Raw genomic sequence first — 24,639 nt, forward strand, 5'->3', positions numbered from 1 at the left:
AGGGCTAGGGTTAGGGTGAGGGACCCCTAGGGTTCGTAGGGTATGGAGTGGTTGAAAGTGTGTCTCCTGTTAGACTCCATTGATTTGTGACGTGAGAGGGGTTTTGGATTTGCTTGTCTTCAATGGCAGCTTCATGGTTGTGGTGGTTTCGACATGCATTGATGAATGTCTTAATTCATTGTTTGTGTTTGTGGGCGCATTTGCATTTGTATTTACTGAACAAGGCAAGCAGAAGTAGTAGGAGCTTTCAGTGGGAAACAGCCACATCAGGCAAAAACTTAACACTCATTTAATGATTATTAGTTATAGTAACTTAAAATTTTTTGTATTTGGGTGTTGGGCTGCACTAATTGAAAATGCTGATGCCAGTTCCTCTGAAGACATCAGGTACTACGGTGCAGAACGTACACACATGATTGTCTGTGGGCAGATATACTGACCAAGAAGGTTAAATGCATCTTTAGATATGTACTTTTATACTTCATTTTGAATTAACTTTATTTTATAAATTATATTACTGTATGTTTTTTATCAATAAAACATCACGATGTATCACTAAAATTGGTTTTAAATTTAAATAAGTTTTAATTGAAGTATTTTATTTTAAAAATAAGAAACCGACAAGAACTCCTAAAAGAACCTTTTGAGATTGATTTTTGAAGTTTTAAAATTGAAGACATAAATTATGGAGATATTTTAACAACATTTCTTAATAATTTTTTGACGATAAATTTTGTATCATTATTTTATTTTATTAGTTTTTATATTTGAAATAATCAATCATAAGTTACTAAATAAGTTATTGTGAAAAAACTTGTAAAAAAAAAAAAAAGCCGTTAATGATATATTTTCCAACATAAAAGTGGCATCCAAGCGCATGTTCCAATCTTTGTCGGAGTTGGGTCTGGTTAATGTATCTATTTTCAGTTCATTACGTAATGCTGCGCAAAGTGAGCACTTTATGGCTGAAAAAGCAAGAGAAAGAAAAGTAACCTTGGAATAATTAATCATTTCAAAATTGGCTTACATCTATTTGTTTCGAAGTGGTAAAAGATTTTATTTGATATGTAAAAGAATCAAGGAAATGCTATATCTATAATTATATAAAGAAATTTCCTTTTTTCAAACATTTACTTCTAAATGTGTCTTAATTTCTATAAATTTAAATTATCTGCTATTTCATATCCATTTAATCTCTCTAAAAGTTATTTTAATTTTAAATAGTTTAAATAATGTTTTTAAAAATTACATAAAATAAATAAATAATATAAAAAATATTAAAAGTATTCAGTTTAAATAATACATAAACACGCACGTTTAAAAACATTAATTCAACTTTTCCGTGGTGTAAAATCCGAATTCAATAAACACGCACGTATATATATATATATATATATATATATATATATATATATATATATATAATCCTATAACTTGAATAATATATCATACAACCAAATTTAACTGATTTTATTATAAATATTATCTTATTATAAACTAATTAGAAATATACGTAACCTCGACGAAGATCCTACGGAAATGAGCATTATCAGGCCCAGAAAGTTTATCCTTAAGAATAAGGATACGTAATTTCTTTTATTTTCCTTAATATGATCTTGGACAAAAATAAGAGTGAGGATAAGAACAACAATAACAAAAAGATGTTGCGCCCATATGATTTACGAGATTTAGTGTGGCGTGAATATTCCTCTCCACATTTTAAAAGAAAACATATACATGGATTTAAATATCATTTTAAAGGTCTACTTTGCAGTTGTTTATTCTTAATTTATTAAATTTTTTATTTTTCTGAAAACATTTTAAACAATAATTAGAAAAAACAGAGAGAAAAGTTGGGGTTAAGAGTGGGACAAAGGGCCTTGTTTGATGGGAGAGACAGTCCTGTAAGGAAGTCGTACGAGCCGTTTTATGGAGCAACGTTTTAGCACGATGCATTGTATTGCTTCCCGACCATCACTGGAACAAACCATAAAGATGTAGACCTCCAACATAGAAAAGGAAAAACAACGAAAAGGACCCTCCCAACTTTTTCTCACTTTTTAAAATACATCAACAACTCATTTAATTTAAGTAGTCTTTTCAAACTGAAACATTATAGATAATAGAAATATAATTGAAATGAAATACCTAACTAAAAATGACACCTAAGACGTTTCGACAAAGATTAATTACAGGTTGAATTTTTCTATAAAGATTAGTTATCGGTAAAACTGGTGATGCCAATAGCAAGATTTGCATTGGCTTTATTAATTTTAATTCTATCGTCGTAGCCTAAAAATATATCCAGGTCAATTGCACCAACCCAGAAGAATAAATACAGCCCCGGCTTGATCATGGATGGTTATAGGTACATCTGTCTCGAATATTAATACCACAAATCTAATATAAATGATGTTCTTTTTAATGTGAATTGTTTTTCTTGTATTTGAGACATGTATTCCACTCTTGGGCAGCGATAAATAAATTGGACAATTGATAAATGACGTGCTTTGAATCAAAGGCATTTAATATTGCTAACAACATATTTGAAACGAATCAGGAAATACACAATGAGGTTGATACATTCAGGTATCGTAAAAAGATTTATGGAAGTGAATTAATTTACAATATTTCATCTTGTAGAGCGTAAAAAGAACCATCATCTACAGGTAACGACGGTGGGGTTCCAGGGGGTATACAAGCAGCACCGTTCTCACCAGCACATATACATAGAGCCTCAGCATCTCTGAGATTTGCATCAAGGTCGATGTGACCACTTAGCTCATTAATAAACTTCAACAGGGTGTCAAAGTCCATTTCCTCTCGAATTATTTTACCACGATACCGATTCAAGATTGCCACACACAAATACAGGTGCAGATGCTCAGACGGATAATGTGTCCATAAAACTTCCCACAAGCGCATTGTTTTCTCGTACTCAAACTCCCTGAAATATCAAAAGCATTATATAAAATGCTTTAGGTAACTCTACGCAAGGCTATACCAGCCAGCAAATTAGCAAACCTATAACACTAACAAACTTACATCAAGTGAATTTGTATATGTTTTCCACGGGTTAAATCACCTACCATGTAACCTTTGAACTAAACTTATATAATTCCCCCCAACATTCTCTGTAACTGTCGAGGAAATAACGATCAAGATAAAAAGAGACTAGACTTAGTGAACCTAAGAAATGTTGTTCATCATCCATAACACAATGAAACTATTGGTCACCCTAATCAGACAGAGTGGGTGCTTCTTCTCTCTGTCTGGAATGCTCTCAAAAATATGGTATCCTTCTGGCAAATCTTAGAACTAAAACACGATAATTCCAAAGTGTAAGAGAGCATTGACCACAAAAAGAAAACGGCACAAACTGAGATTAATTACTAGCAGCAACCGAAAGAGTAAATTTCAGAGGTATGTTTGATCTTTTGGATCTATCCAGAAAACTTAGTTATAGTCAACTGCTTTCGGTTGTGCTGATATATCCAAACTATATTTAGAAGGTAAGTAGAAAATAACTACAGTTGAAACACAAACTCCGAAGCATTAAACATCATATGCAATATAGTATGCACCAAAAGTTACTGAATTGTGACAAACATAACAACTTAAGTAAATCTAACCTTTTAAATTGAATCAAAATCCAGCGAAAGCAAAAGAAATAATTCAAGCAGTCACGTTGCTTAAAATAGTTATGCAATGGACTATCAAGCAGCTCCACCAACTGCAACAAGGAATAAATGTATCAGTTCTGAATGCTAAAGCAACAGTAATAAATCTCAGTTTCAAATTTCATATAAAGAATGTAGAGACCAAGTTACTCAATGCAGCATTATAAAGGTGGGATGTGACTGCTAGATACCATACCATCAGACATTGGCTGTAGAAAGCTCAAGTCAAAATACGATTGCATAAAATTCCTATTCTGATATCTAGTTTCATGAATCGATATGAAGCAAAGAAGTATTTTGGGTTTACAATGGCCAACACAATCACCAATAAAAACCCTGAAGAAACACCCAACAAAAGCTAGTTACTGTAGATGAAAAGCCCCAGGCAAAATAAACCCCACACCAATCTCATTTCCAGTGTTGCATACCCCTCCCAATTAGATTCCTAATTTCTCAACATGCTTCGTGGCCCATGGGCCTGACACACCCAAGCAGGCTAACTATGCATTAACAACACTCATTCGCAATTGAGAGACATGATAGTAAGCTTCATATCCATTGATAAGAACATTGGGGAAACCATAACAAAAATCTTAATACTTAAGGCCTTTATAAACCCTACACACTAGAATCTCAAATTTCAAATGTTGGACTCAAGTCCAGACTTTATAATTGGATCGTAATATCACAAGCCAAGCCTAGAGACCTCAGTCTAGTATAAGAACATTCTGTCAGAGGAATAGAACAGAATTTGACCTTCACAATAAAGAAGATATTCACCTACAGTGTATTTAATGAAAAGACTTGAAAAGAACGCACAGACGCATACAAGTCATTTGGAGTCAAACGAATAATTGCTGATTATATTAGGAATACATATGATAGATTCCACAGGTGAGGAAGTTATACAGCCTAAGACCAGAGAGGAACAAGGTAAAGGTCTTGTTATGGACAAAATAAAGTACAAAATTTGATTATTGAGGATAGTCAAGGGCATGCAATTGATCAAGATGTAATAGGAAGCACGTCACCTCAAAAAACAAGAACATTGTAGTGAAAATAAATAACGGAAGGCAGTATTTCAACTAGGTGACGACTTTTGCATTAGTGGCACCATTGCCTCATGGCCCTGCAATTTGAGAGAAGACTGAACTTGGGAAGACATATAGGTGGGCATTAATGTGCAAAATTTTGATGGATGACCCGAGTTGAGAAATAGTTTCGTACAAAAAATTTGCAAAGTAGAAAAGATATCAGAACAATTTTTCATTGAAAGACCCAAGATCAGTTGAAAAGTCATGACTAAACGTGATAGGATAGTAATATCCTAAGGTTACTAAGCCCCCAAATATTGAAGTGAACTAATTTATTGACCTGAGGACTATGTGAATGAACATTGTTTCCTAACTAAGATAACTAACAGTCTAGACTTTAAGTGAAGAGAGACTGGGAACTAAATAAGCAGCTTCTCTAAATTGCAATATCTGGGGCATTGAAGCAACTGACGGTGAAAGATGATACAATCCCTCATACTTGTGTTTTGCCCAAGTCATCCTTTTGATAAACTAATCTAGAACAAGAACAAAATTATTCAGAAGGGAGCAAGTTTGCAAATGGAAATAAAATTGAAATGGAAACCAAGAACAAACAACACAGGTTAAAGTAAGATTATGAAAAGGGTAAATTCGACCAGTGCCACAAATTTTATTGAGTCAATGCAAAAGTAACATAAGGCAAAGAAATTGATGTAGCATAGCCTTGACTAGGAACCATAACATGACAGCAGCATCCCAAATGATGTAGTTGGCTGACCCGATGAGATTTTCACAGGGGATTATGGTGGTGAAACTCACAGCAGAGTTATCACTAGCAACAAGAGATGCATTGTCAGCAGAAGAAGCATGAAAAACGATGTCAAACTGTAGGGGTGGCCAAACAGTAGTAGAGGGGCCCGTCACAGCAAAGGGGTACTCGAGGACGTGGTTGTTGAAATCAGAAAAGTGGTTCTGCAGGATTAAGGACATGTCTATTTAGGGTTTAGGAGTGTGGGGCAGTGTAAGGAGCTACTGCTGGTTCCATGGTCACAAAGGGGAGCAATGGTGGTTGGAGGGATATGCTGGGGCATTGTCAACTGTATCACTATGATTGACAGCAAGAACGTTTGCAGTACTGTTTACCACAGAATATTAACCACGCAAATAAAAAGGAAATGCAGGGGATCCAACCCTAATCTGATACCAATTATAGGAATTGTCTGTATTATGGGCATAAACACACTGATCTATTTATAACCATGTACAATATAATAAAGGTAACAAAAAAATAAAATCCTTAAATATTTGTTAAATATATCTTGTAACACTATTTAGATTCAACCTAATCATATCTTCAACAATAATATTTGCAAAATGATGATAATTGAATAATAAAATGTGTAATTAAATCTAAAAATATCAATAAATAAAAGATAACCCAAAATATGTATTTTGCAAACATACTATATTAAAATAATCAAGTGTTTCCTATTACAACCTAAATCTCTATGTATTTACAGAAATAGAAGTTTGGGCAAGACTTTATGCATAAAGTCTAAATGTTCATGTACAAACACAATTAAGATCTGACAAAGGTTACCCCCTCTAAGTTGGACGAGAGTGTGAAAAGAATATAGTAGTGTAAAGTTAACCAATACAAACACAACACGATTAATGATGCAGTGCTTGAATGATTTGTTAAGGGGAGAGAATAACCTTAGATAATGCAAAAAGTTGAGAGTGCATGCCATTTTGATCCCGATTAAAATTGGGTCCCAGACGTTCCATTAGAGCAACAAAACACCAAAATGCCTCTGACTCATCATCCATCACAAACAATATTGGAGATAGAAGATCACTCATTCCCTGTTAAAACAGCATGTAAATAAGATTCCCTACCTATATGAGATAATAATCCAATTTTTGAATTGGAGGAAGGAAGAAGACGGCATATGGAATTAAAGATGCAGGATATTTATGGTTTCAAAATATAATTGATTCAAGATAGTAACTATTAAGATGCACCTCCTTGCTGTAGTGAATACATAACATATTCTTTATTAATCAAACAAGGAGGAGTAAGACAGAATATGAAAACAATAAAGAGGCCTAACGATTCAAGGTTTCAAAATATAATTGGTTCAAGAATATAATAGCCACAAAGATACTCCTCCTTGTTGTAGTGAATGCATAACATATTATTTGCTTAATCTAACAAGAGGAGGAAGGGGGTAAGACAGCATATGAAAACTATAAGATGCATAATGATTCATAATTTCAAAATACACATGGTTCAAGAAGATAATAGCCATTAAGATACCCATCCCTGCTGTAGTGACTACATACATATTCTGTTTAAGGAAAAATGAGGACTCAACTTCCAAAAAGAATAAGATCAAAATTTTGGTAATCAAGATATATAATATTCACAGCAATTAAAATTAAGTCCAAAATGCACGGCATAGTTACCTGGCAATAACCAAGATCAAAGTTGTAAAATGAATAGGTCAACAGTATATCTCGTAGAATATTTACATTTGGATTATCATCCCCTTCATAGAAAGGGATCGATCTATCAGTTCTCACCTTCAAAAGTACAAGATAATTAAAACTGCGTTAGCATCTGTTCATTTATAGTCATTCAAATTTAAAATCTGTTCCACTAGCTTACCACATCTTTCTCAATAAGCCCTTTCCTTTCCCTGAATTTTGTGAATCTTTTAGCCTGTGCAGAGGATATACTCTACAGAGAAAAATAAAAACATTACAAAATTATATTTTGAACTTGGCTGACAGCTTATAGAAATAAAGCAGAAAAACAATGTTACAAGAGATGGAAAATACATTATTAGAATTCATAATTAGAGGAAAAACAATGTGACAAGGTCACCATATTTGAGTAACTGGTAGGGTTAGGGTATGTATGTAATAAATTATAAGCTCCATATTTTCATTACGGTTGCATGCAAAAAGTTCAACGTGGTAGCAATAACCAAGGAACATTGGATCAAACATGGTTCCAGGTCAAAAAAACTTTCACCTTATGCAAGCGCAATGTGGTCACAACTGGTTTTGCTATGTATGCTCGAAACCTAACTCATTTACAACCATATTTGATTTTATATCATAAGTCACATCAATATACTCAACAGCTCATGGATGTTTAATTTACATATTTGGCAAACAAACTATGAAGTAAAGGTATTGTAGACTATTTTGTAACATTGGGATCCAAAGTATAAAAAAGGACAGAGACCTCCGTACAATTAGTTCCATCCAACTTTTGATAAATAAACATTTTTCAAGTGATTAATATCAAAGCAGAAAGAGAAATACATCAATTAAAAAGAATGTAGGAGCAAATGAAAACCTGCCACTGGTTCTTTATGTTCTCATATTCTGACTTTTTAACAGACTTCTGGAATTCTCTCTCAGCATATGTTGACTCATATGGATAATATCCCAAAAGCAAACTCCAAACCTATAATTTATATATAAACTTTAGCCGATGAAGAACATGTATTAATTTATAATCAAAATGCTTAGCATCAAAATCATTACATACGTGATAAACCAACCTCATTTCGTAATTCATGGTCAAGTCCGCCATAAAATACTCTTTTTCTCAAAGCTTCTGAATCTGTGACTCGCCCTTCAGAATCCAAGAAGATAATCCACTGCAGATGTTTGATCCCAATACTAATTAGCAAACAACTGAAAACTTTGATAAACTTTTACATAATAACACAAACGTTATCCCTCAACACTTGCAATCAGAATGGCTATAAGAAACAGGTATGACTTCAATAATTGCAATATGAAAGTATTGCATTTAAGATTGCATGAAGGGAGAGAAAACACTGAAAATATAATTGGACGATATGTTTGAGATGGAGGTTTGGAAGGGAGAGAAGACACTGAAAATATTTCATTTCACGTAATGAACTAATGAATTCAAAAACGAAAATTTTAACCCAACTCTTTTCTGTTCCAAATCATCCACCCAAATAGAGTCTTATCCACAATGACATCAACTTTCAAAATTAACGAAATCATAAGTATAAACCAGATCAAAACATGAACAAGTAACTTCATGGATTTTCAGACAGAAAAAATCCTGAAAGTAAAAAATTTGGCTTCCTCAGGTCAAAAACTAATACAAGAATGCAAACCATCCATGCACATGAATTAAAATGTGTTGAAGTTGCTTTCATTCCATTCCAAACTCTCCATTTCCAAGGATTAAAACCTCCCTCGTGATGCAGTTTAAATCCTTTAAGTTCCTTTATTTTCCCTTCCAACACAGTAAAAATTAAGTTATCAAGATAAGCTACAAATAAACTCCTTCATGTTTCAGCCATTTTCAATTTTCATGTAAAACTAATTTGTAACACAAATTCCTTAAAGTTCAGATTAGAATGAAAATGTTAAATCTATTAGTTCTTATATCCCGTAAATCACATTGGAAGCAACAGCTTTCAAAAACAGAACATAGGGTACCTTGTAAACTGGTTCAACTACTGGGTGATGTCAAATCTTATAGAACTTCATGTTTTATTCTAACTCAAACTCCAAGAAGGTCATTTACAATTATCTGGTCCCTAATTTTTACTGAAAATATGCAAAGAAAATAAAAAAAAAAAATATTAAAATTTGATTATATCAATATTTATTTTACTAACACTGAATTAAGGATAAAATAAACATCAACGAACATCATATCCAGCATCTGTGGGAGGGAGTAAAACCAAGAAATCTAACTGAATGTTGCAAACAGTTAAATTAAAACCTTCTAGATTGCTAATAACAACTGGATCAGAACATGAAAACAGTCTCTTGAAAGGCAGTACTCCTAAATACAAATCACTTTCAGATGCTAAAATTCCAGTGCCCATTGGATCTATTATTTGTAATGATCTGATAAGAACTAGCTCCCTTCCTCCAAGATGGCCTCCTGTGTTCGCCAATACAAAACTGACAGTCTTCTTGATTCAAAATGCTTCAACTCTTCACGCATCTTATCCTTCACGTTGTTCAAGAAGATATCCATCAGGTACTACTCTTCAAAAGCCTCCATTACCCCTAAATATAATTCAAAATGAGTGATAACAAGTTCACAGATCTGGCCTGTTCAGAGCTAACACCAATTCAAAATGACTTCTCATCATAGTGGGATGGAATGTTTGGATGAAAACATTCTTGATCCCTTTCCAGGATGGTTTGATTTACAAGATTCCCCCATCGGTACCATCATCCTAAGGCTTCCTACCCCTAAAGCCACCTTAACAGCGTGCATCTTTTCCCCTTCTACCACTCCTCTCAATCTGAAATTCAGCTTGCTAACCCAACTACATGTTTCTTTCCCAACAAACATGTATCTCCAAATTCCTCCATCTATCACTTGACAGATTCCATGATGGTGATCAGCATAAGCTTTCTTGGGTCACTTCTTAGTGCTTGAGCAGAAGACCACCATGAACTGGCATGATTCCTCCAGTTAGAGTTTTCAAGAATCACATCATGCCTGACTTGACAATCTTTCAAGCAATACCTATAGCAGAAGAATTGCACAATTCATTTGTGCGATTCATTTCACACGCTTCAACTGAAATTTGTGCGGCCAAGCTGAAGATATTGTATTGTGATTAACCATGCATCCAACAAGTAACCAACTAACTGTTGTTAGCCAATAGTTATTTTTGTTACAATTACTCAGGGGCTTATCCTCTGTTTTTCCAATTTATTCTACCGTTAAACACTCCTAATAGGAGGCCTTAGCTACCAGTAGATTGCATCATTTGCAAAAGAAACAATAAGCAAAATTGCACGTTTACAAGGGCCATCATGCAAAAGAGTATATGCAAAAGAAGTTCTTATACATAATATGATGATTTTAGCAGCTTGTATAAGAAATAATATCTATTATATCAAATATACATTTCATACCTCTCCAGCACCTAGAGGTGGTTGCCGTGGTTTTCCCCATACTAATGATAAATTATCAAACTGCCAGAAGAGAGACAAAAGACCATATAATTAATATTGTACAGTGTAAAAGGGAACCGGGGGAAAATACGCCATAATTTTATACAAATATAAGCAGAGTGTCCAAAACCAAATCATAAAAGTAGACATTAAATACGATATTACCTCCACAAACTTCAGATTATACATAACAGCTATGGACAATCAATTTTTTTTAAAATATCAGCAGTATTCTAAATCAATTTAAAACAATAGACATTAAATATAATATTTCCTCCATAAAATTAAGATTATGCACAACAGCTATGGACAAGCAATTTTTCACAGATATAAGAAGTCTGCCAAATCAATTCATAACAGTAGACACTATGATATTACCTCCATAATTTCAAATTATTCATCACAGATTAACATAAGCCAACTTAACACATGGACAAGGATATTGACTTACCTGGTCATTTTTAATAAGTCAGTGTGACATTGAACAAATCCTAGCACCTTAAATATGTGCAAAATAGTAAAATATTTTAATTGTTTTATCCTTTTCTAATATTTGTGTCTTTCTTCAACGAAGCACTTATTGATGCCTGTTACCTCAGCAAATTAAAAAACCTTGTATTTAATGAAATATCTTGAAAGTAGCCAATGGAACTATTAAAGTAACCCAGATCAGAAGCTTCACAACGGCCTCCATCTCACATCAGATTTCATTACTCAATGCCATCGCACTGTTCATTGTAAGTTAATTATGTTCAGGGTAGAAGATACCAACAAAGTAGGCACACCAAACATTTGTAATTAAAATAATTCTTGTGCCTGAAAAAACAAGTTCTCGTGCAGATAGTAAACTAAAATTTACAGTTGTGATGCAAGAAAAATAGGTTACCTCCTGAGAATCCAAGGCAATACAACTTTCATCAGAAGTCTTTTCCTCAACGTGGGAAGACTTCCTAGGATGATGATCAAGATTAGTCTCGGCATGGGTCCTCCTCTCACTGAATCCATTACTATGGTTTTCCCTAAAAAGTTGTGATGTTGTCTCTCGGGCAAATTTTGTGACAAGCGAAAACTTCTCTAAAACATGAATAGAGAGGTCTCGAGCAGGATCTACTTTATGACTAGGTCTCCCATGGAACTGAGTAGCACTAAAACTTCCATTATTGACATCATTATCAGCCCTTTCTTGGTTCTCATTCAGAACGGATTCATCAACAGAGAGATTTGAAGGTCCACATGCAATGGGAACAGCTCTGGGCAGCTCCAAGGAAGACAGAGTCCTCTGGATGTCATTGCAAGTGTTTAGAAAAAATATAGCAACCCAATTTAAATAGCTTGACATTTAACTATTATAAAGAAAAGGGCTTTACAGACCTAAGGGAATTATAGACATAAGCACTTTCATTCATCTCATTTTTCTAGCAAGAACAATTTATTAACATATGGACTGTGAGAATGAGAACAAAACAGGAACAAGTTGCTTATGATCTTCTATCACTGATGTAAATTCTCCTTTGCAAAATATTATTTTCAATCCACAAAGGATAGTATGAATCTATGATCCAGCAGGAAAACCAAACAAAGTCAATTGAATATTAAACCACTCATACCTGTAGTGTATTCTGAAAATCATTTACAAGGAATACATTGGCATCCTCTTCAGATCTACATTAGGCATAAGAATAAGATTATAAGAACAAAATGAAAAACTTGAATAAGAAATCACAGAAACATGCTGCAAATATAATATCATTTGTCTTGCAAATATAATATAAGGATAATGGTAGCATTTAAGAGTGATCTTGATGTGTACAAAGGAGGAAATGGCTAATGTAAATTTGTAAATTACAATCTGTAACTGTAGAAAATGCGCTTGATGATGATTCTCCATCATCTAAAAAATCATTGCACTTATTAGGATGTCATGAATGTGGCACATACCTCATCACTTGTTCATGACTAAAAATGGTTAAGTCTTGCAAATAATACATAATGATATCATGTGAAAATAATTTTTCTGACAATAAAACACTGCCAAATTGTATGTTCATCATTTCATACACATCGAAATAACATCATATAAATCCAGAGAAACAAACAAAGGATCAACAACTAGCTACATAAGATTGGCTATGGAAATATTAATAATTCCAAAAGAAAAAGAAAATTAAAAAAAAAAAAAATCAGTAGAGGCATGATATGAGCCTAACCTCACAAGAAGAACATGCTGCTTTATTGTAGCAAGGAATTCTTTGACTCCTCCACTATAAAAATAGAGTGGAGGATAAGCAAGTCCTGCAAAATTTTATCCAGACAAGATTGAATTGTAGAACACATCATATAATAAGGAATAGACCGAGTCAAGGGTAGAAATCACANCTTGGTGCTCAAACACTTGGAAAAACAACTCATATTGAAGTTACAAGCATNGGTGCGCCAACATTGGTGAAAACAACTCATGATAGTATTGAAATGCAACAAAATACACCAACTGCTCAAAAAGGAAGCATCAAAATGTACCGAAATTGAAAAAATCATCAAAAACAAATGGACGTAATTGTATTTTCTGACATGTATTATTGAAAACATACTCAATCTTAGAAAGTGGCACGAATCAGCTAACTCTGGAAACACTAAAAAATGATAGCAGGAGGCAGAATGATTGCTATTTTAAATGCATACAAAATAACTTATACTACATATATAAATACTAAGAAAATTCATAATAAACAATAAGTCACAATAATCACCATCAAACTGTGAGCAATAAAAACATTGTAATGAAGCCAAAAAAAGTAAAAGATGACAATGAAATTAATAAAAAAGTCATAATAAATTACATAAAAAATTATCAGAAAGTAAACTGGGTGTGAAGTCTAAAGAAAGAAGGATAAGAAGTACTCCTATAATGTCGGAAGGAATCAAGGTCAAAACAAATGTAACAGTCATGAATACTTTACCCCCCAACAACAAGAAACAATACTTCAAGGGTAAAAATGGAATTTTGAACCTTATACCAGAGTAGGGAAAACATGCACTGTTTTGCCTTCTATAGGCATTATATAAAACCACTCCCACTGCTCCTCTATTTTAATCCCACACTATGAATAAAAAGGAAAGATGACATTTTTAAATTTTATTTAACATTTTTAAATACACTAAACTTTATTTTTCAACTATCATATTACAAGACTGATGAGTCCCAAACCCCTATCAAGGATGGAGGAAAGTGTTTAAGGAAAATAAGTAAGATTGGAGGGAGGTTTCTTGACCTTCTTCTATTAGTGTGCTTAGTTTTTGTCTTAGATAAATTCTAGACTCATGTTTGTGTCTTGGGTTTTGTAGATTTGATAGTAGCACCTCCCCTTTTAATGTTGTCACCTTTTAGAGGAATGAAGGGCTTCAGAGGAAGCTAGACCAAGGGAGTGTACTCACCACACCCATTGTTTTGCTAAAAAAGACACCCTTAGAAGTGGAGAAGAGAGCATCTTTGAGTGAGGGCTATGCACACTTGAAGGAGAGAAAATGCGCTTTTTGAAGATTTTACAAATGATTGGAGAATTCTCACCTTCCCTCATCATTAGGCTTCTAGAAAGATACTTTGTGATTTTGCTAGTGTATCCCTCATCTTTGTATTATTGCTAGGAGGTCCCTCTCTAGGCCTATTTAAACGGATCTCCTCCCCACTTGTAAAGTGTTGGTGAATGAAGAAGTTACATTTTTGGTTGTGGGTGCCTCTCTTTGAGAGTGAGCTCATCCCTTGATCTTATCTTGAACTTTGGTTCATGTGGTTTCTTTATTTCAAATCCCTTTATGTTCTTATGTTCATTGCTTTTGCTCCTTTATGATTATGTCTTGTCATTTTGTTCATTTTATTTGCTTATCTTGAATCAATCTTCTCTTATTTCTTATGATTATCGAGTCTATTAAAATAAATCTTCACATCTAGATAACCTTGTTATCTTAATATCCAATGGGGATCTTCTTGATACTTAAGCAACATAACCCAAACTCCTTATCCTCTAAAAACAAGAAGAAACTCAAGCAGGAACCCCTTCCTAAACTTTTCAAAAGTTACTGACCCTAAATCCATGCATCACAGATTGAGATGCATTCATTTATGTTGGAAATATAGCATTTACAGTTTATCAACCTTCCAATTAGCTTTGTTCCATACACCTGTCTTAGGAAATTGCCACATTTTAACCGTTCTCTTGAAAATAATAGTAGTTGCATAGTATTTTTGTAACCATTCATGTTATAAACTGATCAAGTACATTAAAAAAAAAAAATCTGTCCTTTTCTCACATTCTATCACCAACTTTAAGAAGCCTTCTATTAACTTTTCCAGTGCTATACACGGCAAGACCAATTAGACAACACGCCAAATGTTCACAGATAGTTAGCTTTTTATTCAATCAGGCTGGCATGCTTAGACTAGGTTCCCTTTTGGTTTTTGTTAGGCATATAGAAGTAAGTGCTGGCTGATGGGTTTTCAGCGTAAATTTTGGTAACCCCAATTCTTAAACTTTAATAACCAAGTTTGAGTTCTATGGAAGGGTATCCACTTATGAAGTGTCTGCAGATTAAAATCCAGATGAGTTGTACACCAGCACATCAGTTAGCTTACCATAAAAGGGCAGAACACATGTAGAAATTTTAAGTCACCTACCCTACAAAAGAATTATTTATCATCCATCCAAGATATTGAACTTATGCCCAGAATAACTGGAATTAACACCCTGTAACCAATTTATTATTACATTATCAAGCCATGTGTACCTCTTGATTTCATATAAGATATGGGTAAATACACCTAAAAAATAAACTACGTTTATAGAAGGCCAGAAGTGTAATATAGAACAAAACAATTATAAAAAAACATATAACACCCACCGTATTCATAAAGAGTAATTCACCTGATGATAGAACAACAATGATATATGGCCACGCAAGAGCAGGAGTATGCCTCCGGATGGACCTGATTTCAGTGAAGGACACCGCCTTTATGGTATATAGGTTTCTTTCTGAGCATGAAATGGAAAAAAATAAAAATAAACGTATAGATCACGTTGCACGGAGCAGGAAAGTCATACAGAATGTAAACTACCATCATCAGACAGCCTGGCCTCTGAGCTATTCCCTTTGTAAGGTATCCAAGTCTAGAAGCGGCAAGAAGACATTTGCATTAATTAATAATTAATAGTACAAGACCAAAAAGAAACTAAAATAATTAATAATCACCAAAAACAAAGACGAGTTTTGCTTAATCAATTTCAATCTTCCACTGATTCTTTCAGACGCAAACTGAGTCGGATGAATTGCGACATTTTCTTTCGTAAATATAATTTCGGCATCTTCCCGAAGGGAGTTCTTGGTACTGTCACTCCGCAGCATCATGCTAGCAGATCCCTAATCCCAATCAATCCGAGAAGAAAAATGGTAAAGTCAGTCAAATTTAAGAATAAAAAGCAGTCCAATGAGTAGAATATTCAATTGAATCACCGAAAACCCTAATTGAAAGCAAATTGATCAAAGAAAGCAACAGGTCACGACAAATCGTAAGGTTAGAAGGGCGACGGTCTTACTTGTTGCTGCGACGCGGCGTAATCGGCGTCGTCGGATAAATCGTGAACCTCTGATTCTAACATGGAGGATTTGGCAGAGAACTAAAAGCTACAAGAACGAAATAGAGAGATATCTTGAAGGCGAAGGAAAACCCGTTGTGCGGGGAAATGTAGAGAATAGAGAGAACGTAATGGCTGTTACTCTCGTTTCGTTTGTGTTCGACGCGGGTACGGAATCCTTTCGCGAAAGTGGTTTAAGTATCCGAGATAAACGGCTGGGATGGATCAATTTATTTTCCATTTAATAATATGTTTATCCTTTGGGCCCACCGGCCCGGTGTTCTTGAACTTTCATTTATTCACCTATTTTTTTCTATTCACCGCCTTGTGGACGTTACTAAGAAACTTCTCTCGTATTTTTAATTTAATTTTATGCCTAAGAATTTAAGGATCTTGACTAACCTTGTTTGCTTCCCTATCCTTGAGAAAGTTAAGGGGTGAATTTGTATGGAAAGCTAGTGGTATTGATTGGATGATTGAAGGAAAAATACACAAATAATTTGTGGCTAGTCTTGATTGTATATTTTACATTCTGATCATCTTAAATGTAAGGAAAGTCTGAAGTTTTGATATTTTCCTCTTTTATCTTACTTTTGGTACATTTATGCTATATTATATTCTTACTTACATGTTATTTTGATACACATTATGCTTGTAAAAAGAACACTAAAATCAAGATAATTTTTTAAAAACTTTCTTATCTCGTGAAAAGAGAAAAAAAAGTGTAATAAAAACAAACATAATTAAAATTTTATTATATTTAATCAATTGATCTTATTGTATACTTTTTAAATTAATATGTAACATATAATAATTAAATATTTATAAATATATTCTGTAAAATTATTTTTTAAACATGTTTTTATTTTAATTAATTATTAAAATACTTTTAAAAATTAATTTTATGATTTTTTAAATGTATTGAAAATTTATTGCATCATATTAATTAAATTCACTACAAACATTTTTCTCGTTTTGATTTATATAACTTCATTTTTCATTCGTTTTTTTATTTATTCTTTTTCACTCTCTAATCAAAACATGAGAATTTTAGTTTATTTGATTTGAATACAAGACAATCTTTGTAAATTATGTGTTGATTTGATCGTCATTATATGATATAACAAATTTTTTCTTTGTTTTTCTCCCTTAAAAAGGTTGTGAAATTTATACTTTCTATAATCCTATAGGCACATTTTCACATAGGTTAAGCGAGAGAAAAATGAGACTAACCAATTTAAACCTTTTAAATTTGTAATTATATTATAATGATAAATAAGTTATGTTAGACATCGTTGTCATTACATGAATATTTTATGAATTTTTTAAAATTTATCATTAATCAATCATTTTATATTTTAGAAAAACGCATTTAACTTTTAAAGGTTTTTGTTTTGAAAAAATTTAATATTAATTTTTTTTAACCTTTTCTTGTCACGTTTCATTTTAGTTTGAAGTGACTCATCATCTTTATTCAAAATTATAATCTTTTTTGTCAAACATATTAACTAATTTATAAGTTATTTTCAATTTCTCCAAATAAAAACAAGTATCTTTATATGTTAGAGAACTACGAACTATTGTTGAATTATTATGAGTTGAATTTAATTTTTATAAACCTGACAAACTATTCATGATGATAACAAGTCATGGAATCACATTTTACTTGTACACCATCATCTAAATTCTTAATAAGAAAATATTTTTTTCATAACACATATTATCATGATTACCCATGATTGATTGAGGTTGTGATTGAGCAACAAGTTGTAGCTCCACCGTAGGTTCAACTACATGTTATACCATAAGTTCTACCACAACTTCCATTAGAGGATTCACCCCAACTTCCATCACAAGTTTCATTATAGATTTTACCACTTTTGTTGTCTCATCACATTAACCACCTTTTGATCATAATATTGTATTTTTGTGTCAACTATTTTCTTCCCATAAAAAATAATCAAAAATAATATCAACATTTTGTAACTTTTAACAATTAGATAAACCATAATTAATATTTTAAAATTTAAACAAATTAGAGATCAATTCTCATATTCCACATCAGCGTAAATAATTACCTTTCCATCAAAAAAGTAACAATTTGCTATATATGAAAAAAAAAAACCCTCAAAGCTCATTACTAAATAATCATATAAAAATAAATGCATATCAACTTATTATTGCAAAGATCGCTTTTTGAGTGTTCAATGCTCTATTTAAGAACGTAATTCAATGATAGTGTTAATTTGTCTTGTTAGAAGGGCTTCACAAATACTTGCCTAGGAGATTTGTCCATGACATTTTACTTTGAAGATTTTAAAGCTATAATTATATATTATTAAATACATATCAATAGAATATCACATGAAAGTGAGAATTTTAGTAGTTTGAATTGAATTTAGCAATCTACATTTCTAAGCATTTAAATGTGCTGACGAATTAATTAATAATTCTACGCATGATGTCTGAATCTCTTTGGTAAACTTTAAGCTACCTTTTTCATTAATTTTGTTTTGTTTTATAATTATGGGTGGTTATTTAAAAAATATTTTTCTTTACTCATCTCAATAGGTGCATAAAAGATAAAATTGATCGTGGACATTTTTAATTGAATTTTTAATTAAATATTGTCTTTTGGAATATTTAATCTGAAAACTTATTATAAAATGTATAAGTATCTTTTGGGAAGATTAAGTATAATCCGAAAATCAGTTCTTAATTTGGAAACCCATTTTAAAATTTAAAAGTCACATATATAAAAAATCGAATTGTGGATTTCAAAATGGAATATTGAATTTGATAGTCACTTATTTTGGATTGTATAATTAAAAAATTATTTCATATTTTTTAAAATATAAATTTATTTTAGATTGTGTAATTAAAAAATCATTCCATATTACTCAATACAAAAATTGTTGTTTTAAAAAGTTATTCCGTAAAAACGATTTAACATTTAGTTTAGAGTTTTTTCATATTAATTCTTAATATATTTTTTTTGTAGTATAAGTTTCTTTTATATGTTTTTTTTTAATGGGTTGGTATGATTTATCATATCTTATATTTATTTATTTATTTAATAAAATATCAAACTACGTAATTATACCAACATAAGCTTTAGATAACTAAAATGTAATGATTTAACATAAGCTTATTATGAAAAGTTATTTTTTATCCTTATGTTAACTAAGATGTCTTTAGGTAGTATCTTTTTATTGCTTAATTATTTTTTTTTTATATATTCTATATATTTGTTTTTTTTAATACAATTACTTATTGTTTTTTTCTTTTCTTTAATATAAGTCTTTATGAAATAAATTAATAATTTATATGACGAGTCAATCTCTCTATTAATATAATAATCAATAATACTTCAGTCTAGTTCGTCATCTATATTGTGATCCAAAACCAAAAAACTCTTTATATATTGAGTAAAAGAATGTCTTAACCTAAACCAATAAAAAAAAATACCAAACAAACGTATTTAGGATGAAAATAAATTTTGAATCTTTTAAATGCAAAAAATATCCAATTAATATTCCATTTCAATTCAACTAATGAGATTAAATTTAAAATATAAAAAGTATAAATTTGGATTTAAAACTAAATCATTAAAATAAACTTAAAATACTATTCATAACTAGGATCGTGAAGTGAATCTGAAATATTTAAAATTTTCTATAGCAATAATTTTATTAGTAATAATGGAAATACAAGCTCAAGTTGTCGTATTTATATGTTCATATTTCTTTTTACATAATAAAAAGTAACGATTACAATAAAAAAATAATTACTTTGATAGTTACTTATAAAGTTACTACACACGAGCACATCATTCAGCAAAATGCAAAAAACCAGTCACTACCATAAAAGTATAATATTAAGAATAAAATTATATAAAAATATACACAAAAATAGTGAAAAAAAAAAATTGTAAGCAATCAGGAGTGTTCCTTTGATCTGACCGGACTACATTCAACAATTGTAGAGAATTGGGAAACCACATGAAAATTGACAGAAACTTTGCAGATAAGTTTACGATCTGAGTAACATTAAAACTTCCATTATTGACATCATTATTAGCCCTTTCTTGGCTCTCGTTCAAAATGGATTCATCAACCGACATATTTGAAGTTCCACATTCAAGGGAACAGTTCTGGGCAGCTCCAAGGAAGACTAAGTCTTCTGGAAGTCATTGCAAGTGTTTAGAAATAACACAGCAGCCCAATTTAAATGGCTTAATATTCAATTATCGGAAAGCATTTTAGTTCATCTCATTCTTCTAGCCAGAAGAAGAAAAAAGTTACTAACATTTGGGATGTGAGAATGAGGACAAAAGAGGAACAAGTTGCTTATGATCTTCTAACACTAATGTAAATTTTCGTTCTTTGGAGAATATTATTTTCATCCACAAAGGATAGAATGAGACTATAATCCAGCAGTAAAACCAAACAAACTCAATTGAATATCACACCGCCCATACCTGCAGTTTATTCTGAATATCATCATTCACAAGGTATACGTTGACATCTTCTTCAGATCTACATTGGGCAAACAAGTAAGATTATAAGAACAAATTTGCATGAAAAACTTGACTAAGAAATCATAGAAATGTGCTGCAAATATAATATTATTTGTCTTGATGCAATAAACTTGATCATGAATCTGGCATTGTAAAAGGTTTTACTAGAATCATGCCAGCACTAAAGAGTGATCTTGATGTGCACGAAGGAGGAAAAGGCTAGTGTGTATTTCTAAACACAATCTACATGCGTAGAAAATGGGCATGCTGATGATTCTCCATCCTTTCAATAAACATTGCACTTATTAGGATGTCATGAATGTGGCACATGCCTCTCACTACCTCATAACTAAAAATGGTCAAGTTTTGCACAGAATACGCAATGATGTCATACAAAAATCGTTTTGCTGACATTTAAACAATACCAAATTTCAGGTTAGTCAATTTCATATACAGTGGAAGAAAAACATCATATAAATCCATCGAAAACAAATGCAGGGGCAATAACTAGCTACTTAAGGTTAGCTATGGCACTATCAACAATGCCAAATGAAAAAGTAAATTCAAAAATATCAGTAGAGACATGCTATCTGAGGCTAACCTCACAAGAAGAGCATGCTGCTGCTTTATTGTAGCAAAGAATTCTTTGACTCCACTATAGAAATAGAATGGAGGAAAAGCAACTCCTGCAAAATTTTATCCACACAATAGCTATAGACTGAGTCAAATATCTAGAGCTGCCATAGATACAACTGTCACCAAGAAAACAGAAACATCTTATTTACCAACTCATTGTTATTCAGAATACCAGTGAGCCATAATAGCCTTTCAAAGGTAGGCCATACAGCCACTCGGCCAGCAATTAAGTTCAATAGCAGATAAATAAAAAGACAAGACAACAATTTAATAAATACAAATGCAGCGTAAAGATTGAATGTACAAATCACAGCTATTCAAACACTTGGAAAAGGTTCAAATGTTCATATTTAGTTAATAGAAATTGATGTTACAAGCATGGACGCACCGAATTTGGCGAAAACACCTCATGATCGTGTTGAAATGCAACGAAATGCACCAACTCCTTAAAAAGGAATTATCAGAATGCATTGAGATTGGAAAAATAATCAAAACAGAAAACGTAATTGTATTTTCTGACATGTATTATGAAAAAATACTCTTGGAAGTGGAGCACGTATCGGCTAACTCTGAAAACACTACAACAGGATAGCAGGAGGCGGGATGACTGCTATTTTAAATGCCATAATACAAACTAAATAACTTATACTACATATTTAAATACGAAGAAAATAAAAATTTATGATAAACAATAAGTCACAATAATCACCATCAAATTATGAGCTACAAAAACAGAATAAATGAAATTAATAATGAAGTCAAAATAAAGTACACAAAAAATTATCAGAAAGCGAACTGGAGAAGAAGTCTAAAGAAAGAAGGATAAGAAATACTCCTATAATGTCCGGAAGAATCAAGTTCAAATAAGATGCAACATTCTTGAATACTTTACCCCAATAACAACAAACAATGTTTCAAAAGTAAAGATAGAATTGTTGAAAGTTCTACATCAATTAAAGATTAGGCTAATTCATAATAACTGGATGCAAACCTTATTTTACAATCTAGTTTTATAAGGTTGAGTTAGACTCAAAGTCCACTTCTAACAAGAATTTTGAAACCTTAAGATTTCTAAATTTTCAAGATATTGAAATGAATGATATTTGAATTGATTGCAATTGAATTCTTTTGATATTTTAAATGTTTTCTTTGGATAGAGAGTAATTAAAATAACTTATATTTCAATTTTCTTGTTTGAATAAAGTAATCAAACTTTTCTTTTAAAATAAAATTCTATTTTAAAATATAAAATTTTAAAATTAAACTTTAAATAAATATTAGTAAACTTTAAAAAGATATTTTTGAGAAAATTTCAAATTTTACCAGTTAGTTGATATCCCTTCTAAAGATTTCTAAATTTCAATTTCCTAATCTAAACAAGATATTTTACCCAAAGAAATTTCAAATTCACCAATAAATGAATTGCTCTTACAAATTACTTCAAGGTCAAGCATCAAGAAAGAAAATCTTTCTTTTTCTCACCTTCTATCACCTACCTCAAGAAACGTTCTATGTATAAAAGTTTCCAGTGCTATAAACGGCTAAAGCAATCAGTCAACACTTCAAATGTTCTCAGGTGCTTAAAAATATAAAACTCACTGTATTCAGAAACAGTAATTCACCTGATGATAGAACACCAACGATATATTGCAACCCAAGAGCAGGGGTATGCCTCCGGATGGACCTGATATCAGCGAAGGGCACCGCCCTTATGGTATAAATGTTTCTTTCTGACCATGAAATGAAAAAAAAAAAAAAAAAGAGAGAAGAAAATCAAGATCAACATATGGATCACATTGCACAGGGCAGTAAACTCATACAGAATGTAAATTACCATTATCAGACAGCCTGGCCTCTGCTGAGCTATGCCCTTTGTAAGGTATCCAGGTCTAAAAGCGGCAAGAAGACGCTTACATTAATTTAATTATAATACAAGACCAAAACGTAACTGCAAAAAATCAAAGATCACCATAAACAAAGACGAGCTTTGCTTAGTCAATTCCAGTCTTCCAGTGATTCTTTCAGGCGCAGACTGAGTCGGACGAATTGCGACATTGTCCTTCGTGAATACAACTTCAGCACCGTCCGGAGGGGAGCTCTGTTTGGTACTGTCACTCTGCAGCATCATGCTAGCAGATTCCCAATCCCAGTCAATCAGATAAAAAATAATGGTAAAGTCAGCTAAATTTAAGAATAAAAGCGTGTGAGCGGAACATTCAGTTGAATCGCGGAAACTCTGATTGAAACGAAAATTGATCAAATAAAGCAACAGGTCACAGGAATTCGTGAAGTGAGAAGGGTGACATGACAGTCTTACTTGTTGCTGCGACGCGGCGTAATCAGCGTCGTCGGATAATCCGTGAAGCTCCGACTCTAAGATGGAAGATTTCGCAGAGAACTCAAAACTACGAGAACGAAAGCGAGAGATATCTTGGCGGCGAAGAAAAATCCGTGGTGCGGGAAAATGTACAGAATGGAGAGAATGTGATGGTTGTTGTTACTCGTTCCGTTTCTCTTCGACGCGGGTATCGGAGCCGTTTTGTTTGAATGGTTGAAGTATGCTAGATCAACGGCTAAGATGGACCCAATTATTTCAATAAAATCTAACATTTACGATTATTTAAGTACCAGACATGTGTCCAATAAAAGAAGGGTGGCATAACAAAACATAACACACCATTTATCACATTTAAAAAAAAGAAGAAGTTAATGTTATTGGACATTATGAACTAAATTAGTGTACTTTTTTAAGTACGAGAACCTAACAATAATGAGCTTTGAAATAAGGAGTAAAACAGAAGTCACATTATAATTTAGAAACAAAAAAATGCAGTTATTTTTTTCTTAAATGTATTTTGAAATATATATTATAAATTAGATATATATATTTAAATATATTTCAGGTTATGCTATTTGAAAAGTATTTTCAGATCAAAAATATATTTCAGAATATATTTTTTGAATATGTCTATAATATATATTTTAGAATATAATTCTAAATTGAAAAATATATTTCAGAAGTTCAAATTCATTAAAATAAGGAGGTGAAGGGTAATTTCTCTTTTTTATTATAATTTTAGCCAGAGGTAATTTAAGGTTTAATTTCTTTTTTTTATTATTATAATTTTAGTTGGGGTAATTTAAGGTTTACAAGTTTTGTG

The 24,639-nt window shown here is 32.0% G+C and overlaps 2 protein-coding genes across 3 annotated transcripts; both read right to left on the bottom strand.

Moving 5' to 3' along the window:
- Nucleotides 1-2,493: 2,493 nt before the first annotated feature.
- Nucleotides 2,494-16,508, bottom strand: LOC106768293 (TBC1 domain family member 15). Its single transcript, XM_014653353.2, has 15 exons — nt 16,285-16,508; nt 15,941-16,108; nt 15,807-15,858; nt 15,616-15,723; nt 12,907-12,991; nt 12,307-12,361; nt 11,586-11,978; nt 10,661-10,720; nt 8,293-8,391; nt 8,085-8,195; nt 7,386-7,457; nt 7,184-7,300; nt 6,431-6,580; nt 3,633-3,733; nt 2,494-2,947 (listed from the first exon to the last, which is right to left on the bottom strand). Exons 1-15 carry the CDS (start codon nt 16,345-16,347, stop codon nt 2,623-2,625), a joined length of 1,959 nt encoding a protein of 652 aa, XP_014508839.1. The 5' UTR covers nt 16,348-16,508; the 3' UTR covers nt 2,494-2,622.
- Nucleotides 16,509-20,295: 3,787 nt separating this feature from the next.
- LOC111241996 lies at nt 20,296-24,094 on the bottom strand. Of its 2 annotated transcripts, XM_022782943.1 has the most exons (6): nt 23,796-24,094; nt 23,448-23,607; nt 23,313-23,367; nt 23,101-23,208; nt 21,444-21,528; nt 20,296-20,861 (listed from the first exon to the last, which is right to left on the bottom strand). In XM_022782943.1, exons 2-6 carry the CDS (start codon nt 23,604-23,606, stop codon nt 20,789-20,791), a joined length of 480 nt encoding a protein of 159 aa, XP_022638664.1. In that variant the 5' UTR covers nt 23,607; nt 23,796-24,094; the 3' UTR covers nt 20,296-20,788. The 2 variants fall into 2 exon arrangements, with proteins under 2 accessions (XP_022638664.1, XP_022638663.1); XM_022782942.1 differs by lacking the exon at nt 20,296-20,861 and having other exon boundaries at nt 21,349-21,528.
- Between the last annotated feature and the right edge of the window lie 545 nt (nt 24,095-24,639).

Source organism: Vigna radiata, chromosome 7, assembly GCF_000741045.1.
Source record: "Vigna radiata var. radiata cultivar VC1973A chromosome 7, Vradiata_ver6, whole genome shotgun sequence".
Taxonomy (NCBI): domain Eukaryota; kingdom Viridiplantae; phylum Streptophyta; class Magnoliopsida; order Fabales; family Fabaceae; genus Vigna; species Vigna radiata.